We start from the raw sequence: 11,932 nt of genomic DNA, 5'->3' as shown, positions 1-11,932 counted from the left end.
TAATTTACTGGATAAAATGTGTAAGCATTACATGAACCTAAAAACTACTTAAACGTTATGATAGAAGTTCGTGAAACGGAAATCCATTTCGATTACACTATATTATGAGAGTGACATACACATTTTGAAAATAAAATTGTTAAAATGTATTTAGATATATATTAATATATTATACTTCAAGAACCAAGGAAGAACATGCCGTTTTACTGAAATAAAGAACCTATAATTTAGGTACCTACAATTATTTGTTACTATATAATTTGGATAACAGCTATAGACATCACGTAACTTAGATTCAGATTTTTGAAAATCGTTATCATTTTATTGATACAATAAACTATGAACGTATTATCAAATGAAATGCGCAGTGGACTCACGTGTCGGAGTGAACTGACGGATGGGCGCGAGCCAATACCGTCGACCGGAAGTGTCGGGTAACCGGATCGTTCATCGTCTGATGATTCGGCAGCATCCAAGTTTTCATCATCGTTGTCATTTAATCCCATCATCGGCTGTTGTTGGACAACACGGTATCCGATATTGCCTCTGCTTCCGCCTAGATTAATATAATATTATATGTAGGAATTTCGATGATGATTATCAACAAAAATAGTGTTTTTTTATTTTCAACAAATAATTTCACACGGTAGGTACATATACGCAGTGTAACATATTATTTATGTAGGCTCACAACGATTATAATGCAATATTTGGAATGCAGTATTTCCGATACGATATATATTATGTCGTTTGTTCGATTGCTGCAATAACGGAACTTCAATTTTATATACATGGTGCGTAGGAAAATCAAATCGTTTCGGGCTCACTTGGCGGAAATATATCGTTACGTCTAGTAAAATATGTCATAAATGTATATACTGTAAATTGTTATCGGTGTATTTCACCATTACAAAAATATATATATATATATTTATTATATTTTATATATAGCTTCCGGTGTTTTTTATAATAAAGTTTCGAATTTTTTACACGTATAATGACTTTGACCCGTTGACCAGTGAGTCGTTTAAGCGTGCGGGAAACGTCACTATTAATCGGTAAAGCGGTCACTCAACGTAGGTACTTATAAGGTGAAATCCAATTTTATTATCAAAAACTAGAAAACCTATGCGGGTCTGAATTCGAATTTCCCCAGTGCATCGGTTCACCGTTCATATTGGAATATTTAATAATTTTCCACACGACATCTTTTCGGGAATCGAAGAACGACGTAATAGTAAAAGTATAATGTACCATTCACATAATATATTTTAAAGAAACATTATATTTAGGTATGGCTACTCATTTCCGGAATAAATCAAAAACAAAGAAAATGGTACCAAGCAAGCAATGTTTATCATCGGGATGAGGTAAACGACCATGAATTTGATGGATAATTAAATTATTGATTTGTTTAATAGATAATTGACTAAAATGTGACTCATTGTGAAATACAAAGGTGTTATATACAAATACAACACCTTATTGTGCACTAGATAAATGCAAAGAAATATAAGTGCTTTACTCTATTTATTAAAAAAAAATAATAATAATAATATTGTTTTAAATTTGTTTAAAACTAATATAGGTTTATATGTTTTTATACTTTATGGCCCATAAATAAAAAATATGATTTTTTACTAATATTTTAACCAGTATAAGATTAATTAAAATCACGTGATTAAATTAGGAAATTTCATTACATTTTTAGAAAAAAAATTAAAACAATGATTTATAGTTGCACATAATGTGGAATTTAATTTTTAATTAAAAAAAATTTCTGAAAGACAAAAACCATACCTAACGTAAAAATAAAACTAAAAATAAAGCAATTATACCTATATAAAACAGTGGCTATAATATTGACATAGAATATAGAAGCGTTGTACAACTACATAATTAGGTTCACTGTCAATATATAGAATAGTGTATAGTGCTTTACGGAGGTTATCAATCGAATCACATTAAACAATGATTAAACTCTATAATTATATTAACCTATGTAACACAAAATTATTCAGATCCTCTATCGTGATTCCACCGTATCAATAACTTTTGCCTAAGATGCTAATAAACCAATTTTATTCCATTTACATTTTCTTTTACTTTCGTTTGAATTTCCAATATATTTTCGATGGGCAGCTAAAAGGTGTGCAACTGTTATAGGATAGTCAGTTTTTAACACTACCGTATTGCACCTCGACTAAGGTTGAGATTAAAATAAATGCAAATACGCTGTTAAACGCACTTTTAATCTTCGTCGGCGGGATCAGGTCTGGATTTTTGTCTGGGTCCGATGCCGCCGCCGCGTACTCGTCGTCGTCGTCGTCCGCTTTCTGCTTGCACACGGCGATTACAGCAGCTCCACCGCCGATACCTCCGCCCATAACGCTGCCAGTTCCGGCGCCACACAAGTCCTGCCGACGTTGGTTCCGGTGCCGTCGAGATCGCACACGGAGCGCGCACATCACCGCAGCTGCGGCCACGGCTGACACAATGGTGATGGCCAAAAGGCCGGCGACCACTGGCGTCAGCCGGAAACGGTCGTTGCCGCCGGCACCCACGGCAGACGAACCTGTTAAACCGAAATTAAATAATATTATTTTTATGATAATATTACATTGTACTATACTATTATGCGTCGTCGAGCTTAGAAAGTAAACTCAAATGACGTTTGGTAAAGAAAAAAATAATTTTTATCGTGGAAACCTGATCACGTCAACCGGTGTGAGTGACGCTAAAATGATTTTGGAAGTCCATATTGTGGCTCTTAAAAATATGGTTTTTTTAATGAAATAAAGTAGGTAATACCTACATTACAGTAAATCAAATTTAAGATTATGTGCGGCGTACATTTTCATACAAATTTTATTTATTTTTTAAATTAAATTACAATTGAATCACATTTTATTATAATAAGCTGTTGAAAATAAGCAATAACTAATAACAACTAATAACCCACTAGTATGATGCACTGAAATCGCCTATACAAGACGCCGTATAATCATAATTTTATTATATTATATGAGTATTAATTGTATCATAATAATAATTATCAGATACTGAAGACTGAACAAATGTTTCAACAGTGACAATAAATTAATTTTTAGATGAAAATAATAACAATTTCTCGTTAAAAATATTATAGAAGACACGAATACGTTATTTATCTTTATCCCAGCACTGATTGAATAATAATATTATGTGATCCTATCTGCGGCGTCAAACACGGCGTAGAAGAATACAATTTTTTGATTAATTAAACGAATCACACATTGAACAATAGTCTACAATTAGTGGAGTTGATAAAAATATAATATATATTATTAATAGCAACTTTCAACCTATAGTAATACTGGGCGGCCGAAATATTATGCGTGCTGTGTGATTTAAGCGCCTTATCGTGGACAAATCCAAACGATCGGTAAATATATATACTATAAATCTGACTATATCAAAAATAGGTTAACTGCAAAAGTTTTCGAATTTTGAAATATCTACACGCGTTTGCCCCCAGAGGAAATTACGTGGCGGTGCTGGGTGATATTGCGCGAATAATCTAAACATTTTCTTATCGAATGACAAATTTATGCGTTAGTGGATTGCAAATTTAATGTATACAAATCCGTAAATTTGAATAAAACAATGCTTCTGGCGTTCACAAATAAATTCTCTCCTTTAAATAAACTACATTGTGGGTACCCCTATTATAGTTAATACAACATAATATTAATTATTACACATTTTGTGCGGACCTGTATACGTGGATACAGGTAGTATATAATATAGGTTTATATATTTTCCAATTATTCACATATTGTATAACAATATTATTATTATTGTTATTACTATTTTTATAGTATTTACACTGATACTAGTAAATCACGTGAATAACTATGTCTGAAAATAACAATATTTTTTTATATTTATTTAATTATTAGTTTGTAGTCGTTGAAGTACAAAACATATGGATCTGTCTAAATTTTATTTGTATTACTTGCAGAGTTGCAGTGGTTATGAATTTCGATATATTATGTATAGCCTACGCAAAGCTCTTTTTTTATTTCAAATTGATTGATGGTGTGTAAATAATTTTAGTATACTTGTATTGTTATTTGTTTTTAATCTGCTTTGGCTTCTGTGGTAATTATTTTACATAATGTTTACATAAAATGCTAGAAACAATTTTTATACATGCTTTGTTATTTAAAATAACATTCCATAAGATGAAAATGTTGGCTACATTCGGCCCAATAAAATTGTTGGGTTTACAAATTTAATTAGATCAATATTTTTTGTTGATTAGATTCTATATAAAGTAAACGAATAAATTTTTTGTTTTATATCATAAATGCCTATTGAAATTTTTATCGATTTTCAAAATATATAAATACAAAGTATTAACTGTACACATTTAATACTGCAAAATTAATCGATGTAAATTAATTAAAGCTAATCAGTTGTCTCTAAAGTATAAGAGTACTATTAAAAAAACAATTGTTATCATAACTCTGTAAGTATAATATTATGTAAAAATTTTGAAAAAAAAATAAATTATCACATAGAAGAATAGTTGTATGAACAAGTTGAATATGAAACATAAAACTAATAAAGTAGTTTATTAAAAAATAAAAAATTAAGTATTATTACGGTGAAATATAATCAAATGCTTACAACTTTTATGAATAAAATATATATATAGCTATTTCAAACTTGATATAATATGAGAATATGTTAGGTTTATCGTTGTTGTTCAAATTTGCATTAGCATACTTATAATACAACTTTATTCAAATCTTATTTTATAGCGTTATGGGAAACTGTTTCTTTTATAGTAATTGCATGTCTTAAGAACTCAAAACTTATAATATAAAAGTATATTTCTAGAAAACGTTGAGTGTTATATGCGGTATGCATAGCCGCATAGGTATGGTTTAGAATTTTAGACACAAATAATAATATATTATCATTTTTCTCAAGAAAATAAAATCCATACCAGCACCTGTATAAATATTCACGTTATGTATAGTATGCATTATCATCAAAATGTTTTCTTATGATAATATTTAAGTAATTATTATAACTCTTTTATAACGAATCGACGAAAAACAAATTATCAATATTTAATACCTTGGTACATATTATAAGTACTTATTGCCATATAGATTTGGAACTCCAGGTAATTGTTATAGCTGAAAGCCTTTTTATGAAAGGTAATAAATTATGATTGATTTATTTTATTATATTTCATAAATTGTTTATTTAATGAAAATAACGGGTTTTCGTAAAAAAAATATTTAAGCCTTTGTTTTCATATCGATCTTGTCCATTTTATATAACTTAATGATATGGTATGTCGGTATAGTTTTATAAAAAAATGTATATTTTGTGCTATCTCCCTATACTTGACTCATTTAATCAAAACAATAGAATTGTTAATATAGAAAAAAAATAACTTTATTAACTTATGCATGAATATTGAATAAGTTAATATCTCAGCCGGGCCTATATACATGCAAATGCGTGAACGTAAATTTAATATATGCATAATACGTTCATCTAAAGAGCGCCGCGTAGAGAGAAAAAAAATTAAAATATCAGTTGCTATGGAGGATATGAAAGGGGAAATACGTTTAAGTGATTTTGTTGTATAAAAATAAATATTTTACAGGTTTCCATTTTTCATTAATTTTATACGAGTACCTACATGATAATATTATTATGTATCAAAATATATAAATATGAATATATTTTAAAATTAAGTAGAAAATACAAAATTTTTAATCATGTAATACCAAAATCGAATGGTCTCGTGGGCATTGAGGTTATTAAAAGAGTGCGTAGTGTGTATTAGCTGGTTGTGAAAATAATATAACTGAACCGGAGTCAACATAGGTATATGGAAACATGATAGGTACACATAAATGGTTATGACTATGACAATATAATATTATATCTTTACACGACATTGTTTATGCGTATTCTTCAGTTCTTCGGAGACTCGTAGAACACCGACGGAAGTATAAAATATTAAAATACTTCAGCTGCAGTTGTGCAGTTTTCTACGCGTATATACCTGTATAGTGTATACATATACCACCGAGGTGGAGGCCTCTACGGTGTTTACAACCATAATAATCGTTAACGCGGTACAACGACCGTAAAATAACAATATGTACAACTACAGCGACTACACGCGCACGGTCAGTAAACAGAAGGGTGGTTAAAAAATTTATTTTTATGACACATAAGGGTTTGGTTTGTCGAAAGTATTAAAAACTAAATCAAGTCCAAACATCGCATTATTGGTCAACCAAACAATTTCGTCCTATGTATAGGTTGCTCAATATCATACCTACCCAAATCAAAGTTTAAAACTGCAGTAAAATATGAATTATAGGTACCGAATTCAAAATACCCATTTATTTAAGTATAAATTAGAATTTTTTTTAATTGTACTAGATTATAGTTATGTATAAAGTTTTATAACTAGGTACATAACAATATTATGAAGTTGAGAATCGACTCTAAATTAATAAGAGTCGTTTCCTTTACGATTATTGTTTTCATTATTTTTATATAATTTGTGAATATATTCATAAATTAAAAACATTGTATAGTGTATGCATAAAATAATATTATATATATATCGTCTTGGCTAATATACGTTTCTTACTTCAGCATCAATTGATTCTATAAACGAGTATATTTCGTTTTTCAGCTATTTAAGTCGATACCTTCAAAACTGCCCAACATAATTAACCAACAAATAAAAAAAATTGTTAAAATAATTTGATAATAAAATTGACAGTGAAAAAAGATTTTGCTTAAACGACTTATATATTATATCAGTGCTTTTATCTGGTATATATAAATATATGATATAAACACCGAACATTTTAAGGCAATAATAATTATTAAGCTGGAATGTAACGTAATATTATGTAAATATTATAAATGAATACATTCTGCTTATAATTAAAAATCGTTATATATTTTTTTGTGAAGCGGATACGTTACTCTTATTTGCATTAAAATAGTTATCACAAAGTTTTCTTTATAAACATTATAACCTACCTAGTTTATTGTAAAGTTGTAGTTCTGTACTGTATACATAACTTATCAATTTAACCACCCACATTTCTGTAAATTTTCGTGATTTAAAAAAAAGTTTCAATATAGCCCGAAGTATTTATGTAAGGTTTATTCAATGTTCAATATGTTGCAAGTCTTTTAACTTTGAACATATTTTTAGATTTATTATTTGCTTTTAAGTTTTAACGCTCATCATTTTATTTTATTATTCTAAGACAGATAACGTATGAACTATTATAAAATATGTAAACGTATAATATTATCAAATATCGATTGAACTGTTTTTTATTTACGGACGTTTATAGAGTGTTAACAAGAGAAGTGGAGTGGCAAGGGCCGATAGTCCTCCGTGAATATATACCCTGCGATGCTTTATGCACTGATCGTCTAAACCAGAGATTCTCAAATTTGTGCGTACCACACTAGTGAATTATGGATAGGTCCGTTATTTGACTATTTGACGTTAAATGCATTTTTAACAATAATAATTTAAGTACATTTAACAGTATATTCAGTACCTATTTACACAAACCATAAAATAATATTAGACATAGAGGTACTACAAACATCAGTATAAAAGTATTCATTTATACATTTTCCGTACTACCACCACACGGTCCTTCGCGTACCACCATGTAGTCCTCTGTGGCCCTGCGTACAAAGTTTGAGAACCACCGGTCCAAATTTTAAATTATAATAATTATGTGTACAATCTACAATTAGATTGGATAGATCATAAATAGAATAAATTTGATGAAACGATAATAGTTTATTAACGTCGCGACGGCTTAAGATGATGTCAGCGCACTATTTGTTTTCTCTCTCTAGCCCAAGCGCAACATAGACAAAATGCATTTGCGCAGAATCGTTTTTTCTATGTTTTTAAGTAATCTTAGAGTAAAATCACTCATTACAGAAAAGATAGAGAACAATATTTTTGAGGGAATGACATATCGATTTCTCTAATTATTGTTTCGAAACGATTTAAATTTACAACATATTTTTGTTTATTTTGAAAGTCGAATACAAAGTCAAATAACAATAAAATATAAAACCGATATGTCATTCCCTCTGAAATATTATTCTCTGTATTTTTCGTAATAGGTGATTTTATTCTAAGATTACTTAAAAACATAGAAAAAGCGATTCTGCGCAAATGCGTTTTGTCTATGTCGCGCGTAGGTCAGAGAGAGAGAGAAAACAGATAGTGCGCTGACATCCTCTTAATACAACGGAACATGTTGTACACATCAATTACTAAACAGTTGTCGGAAATGACAAATTACTCGGCGTCAATACGCTGTTAATAATATAATATTATGTAAGTATCGTTATGTACGTACCGGAAGTGGTCTGCTTGTCGGCCGAGTTGAGTGTGTAGGCGGTAAGCCACGTGCGGTCGCTGGTACCACGCGAGTTGTACGCGTACACGGCCAACCGGAGCCCGACGGACGGCGACAGCTGTCGGAGCGTGAAGTCCGGTCGGTCGGCCGTCAGGTTGGCCAACATGGGTGGCGCCGGTCCGTCCGCGGCCACCGCGGGCCCGCCGTACCCGTCGTCCGGACCAGACGGCCCTCCGTCGGCGGCGCCAGCGCGGCCCGCCGAGTCGTACGCCTCCAGGGCGAAGCGTTGAGCAACGCCCCCGTCGAACCCTTGCGTGCACCACACGTGCACCGAGAACAGCGTCCGGTCACCGGAAGTGCAGTTGAATGGTGGGTCGGGTCTCACTGCGATCCAAGAAAGGAACAAAATTAACGATTGCGAAAAGAAAAACCACGGTTTAATATAAAAGTATGAATAATCCTTTTTAAGATTCTTAAATTCCGTTGTCGTCCACGCGACGAGCCTGCAATTTATCCGGACGATTGGAATAACAGACATATTATTAGGAATTCCAAACGGACAAAGGGTCTTGTCTTTTAGCAAAATTTGGATATCTTTTGGGTGGGTAGAACCCTACTTCGTACGAATCACCTTTTTGGGAACACGATTGCGCGCATGTATATATTTCTGCCTATAACAAAAGAACCCCTATAATACATCACGATTGCATACTAAATAGGCTCCAACGTTGTCGAATTTCAAATTATACAATTTTAAATGTAGCAATTAAATCAAATATTTGTTGGTCTGCAGCTTAGAAAAAAAATCAAACGTCGTTTCAAGGAATTAATTAAATTTTGTTTGTAAATAATCTGTAGCATAAGGCCATAGCTAAATATCATCATTAAAATAATTATTAAAAAAAAAAATCATATATGGGTAAGTAGTTTGTGTTTTATGTAAATGTATAAATATGGTTAGCTTGAACTCGTCATCTATAGTTTAAAATAAACATTTTCTTGGAATATAATATTGTAAATTGGAGATAAATATATTTTTGTAAATTTTATATTTATTATTTATTTTAATTGGAGTTTGAGTATAAAATCAGTTGGTCTGATCTAATTAAATTAAATGAAACTAAATATAATACCATGGCACCCCACTTAAACCCCTATTTGTTTGAGAATCAGCTCAACACATGGTTATCGTATGGAAAACAAATAGCCTATAACATGTAAATCGTGTGAAGCAAATAACAAGTCAAACACATCTTCACAAGCTGCATAGGTATTATACAAAGAAGCAAAACTAAAGTTCAATTTACATTCACCCAACCCTTTATGATTCCAAGGTCAAACACCTAATTCCCTTTCTGAAAGGTACCGGACTGGATAAACAAATGTAATATTAACTACAATGAGCAATTTATTGTATTTTACATATTATATGTAAAAAAAATGTAATTTAATATACTAGATTTTTATAGAAATATGTTCAAACTAATGGCCTTACCAACTGAAATTGTATATGATCAATATAAATAAGAAAAAAAAATAAATAAAAGTTAGTCAGATGATCCATTTATTATGGATGCTCCTTGAAATTAAGCACATTTTACTCATTATTTCAATTTAGATCATCATTAATATGATCACTACATGTCTGGGTGTTGCTGGGTGAGCACTATGGAATTGCTTGTTGTACATTTTATGGAAATTTTCCGGACCATTAGTTGTAGTTTAAAACATTTATTATTTTTTTTATTTAGTTATATACAATTCTAAAACTCGTTAATTTTAGCAACATTGCACAAACATAAAATTAATTTAACGTACAGAACAGTATTATGAAAAAGGTTAGGTACGCAATTATATGCAATTGCTAGGCAGAGTTATATTGTGAATACATATTTTGGTCGTCAATTCATCATACTGCCAATACCAGTTTAACGAATTTGATTAAAAATAAAAAAAAAAACAATAAAAGACTTATTATTGTAGCCATATATTTTGAAGCCGTCTACTTTCATTGTAAAATAATTGATTTAATTATCGATCGCATGAAATACCTATACCATATTATATAATTCAATAATTACTAATAGTTGCTAACATACGGTGATGATTAAAACTATGGCAATGCATTTGGTAAATATTAAACAAAGATATATAACATTAATAGGTAACTGATATCTATCACAGTGAACTCAATGAAATATAGCATTTTCTGAATTTTTCCTATTGATCAAAGAGTAGCTAGTAGGCATCCATTGTTATCAGTTTTTATATAAAATCTATAAATATCATAAACTAGGTTCTGTGCCTAAAAGGGTTATTTTACAAGTGGGTACAAAACGTATTTTCCTTAAACTATTTAAGTTTTAAACGTTTTCAAAATATAATAATGATCCAATAATTGTGCACAAAAAATTTATTATAAGGTACTACTTTTTTATAGCTCACGAAATACAAAATGTATTATACATTCCTATGACAGTATGACTAAATTTTCGAATGAAATATTGTTTTTATGATTTATTATTTTTGACATTGTTATATGCTCGATATTTATAGACAGTGCAGTGGCTCAAATGAACCAGACATGTAATTATAATTATAATATATTTGGGTGTTCAATAATTTATACAGAAATAAATTAAAAATAATTGTTATACCAAACTTCTGTAGCTGAATTTATGCACGTTCATTTTATGCAAACAAAATTTCGTGAGTTATTGAAAAAAATTAACTAAGAATAATTGTATAGTGTGCCATGTTGTAATACAACGTATAGGTATAGAGGTACACGATAATATAACGTACTCGTGATGTCAGACTTGAAACGCTTACGAGCCTTGGCCATATATTTACGCTCTGGGATAATAATAATAATATAATTATTACGTCCGTTATTACCTGGGGCGTTGTTATTAAACGTAAACCACCGAGCTGAAAAGAAATAAGCGGTAAAAATTCGATGGCAATTATTGTAAAGCCGCTCGAAATTTCCCCATCCAAAATGCAGAGTATTTAAATGCACGTCTGAATACCTACGTCTAATCCCCGTACGCAAATGCAGCGAATGATTGCGAATTTCATTGTACCCGACGCGATGCGACTGCAGCATAGTTATTATTACCGGAAAACGCAATTGACCGTTGCCTTTTAATGTTTTTTAATTCGTTTATCCTGTGCCACGTGTAAATGTGTTATGCGGACGCGAATTCCGAGTCATAATTTTACTATAAAACGCACGGCAAATAGAAAATAACGAATCGATCGTACCGGATTTAATGATGATAATATGTGTAACAGTTATAGTTTAAATGGAAATTACGTTTTAAGCCACAACTATATAATCATTACAGTTTCAATTTACGTAATAAAATAGACAAAGTACGTTGTACTGAGCGATAAACTATTATATTATTATTATTGTTTGTTAATTATAAATTAACGACATTTCTAATTAAGTGCAATCCATTAAAGTTATCTGTTACCTATCTATTAAA

General features: G+C 30.7%; 1 protein-coding gene across 1 annotated transcript in view; it reads right to left on the bottom strand.

The window, feature by feature from the left end:
- The window catches only part of LOC132937501 (uncharacterized), a 582,052-nt gene that overhangs the window by 4,370 nt on the left and 565,750 nt on the right, over positions 1-11,932 (bottom strand). The window contains exons 11-13 of the mRNA XM_061004322.1: positions 8,439-8,822; positions 2,249-2,575; positions 378-556 (exon numbers count right to left, since the gene is read on the bottom strand). Of these exons, the coding sequence (XP_060860305.1) occupies positions 378-556; positions 2,249-2,575; positions 8,439-8,822 (890 nt within the window). The remainder of the gene's footprint in view (positions 1-377; positions 557-2,248; positions 2,576-8,438; positions 8,823-11,932) is intronic.

Source organism: Metopolophium dirhodum, chromosome 1 (genome assembly GCF_019925205.1).
Source record: "Metopolophium dirhodum isolate CAU chromosome 1, ASM1992520v1, whole genome shotgun sequence".
Lineage (NCBI taxonomy): Eukaryota > Metazoa > Arthropoda > Insecta > Hemiptera > Aphididae > Metopolophium > Metopolophium dirhodum.
This window is presented reverse-complemented; position numbering and strand designations above follow the sequence as displayed.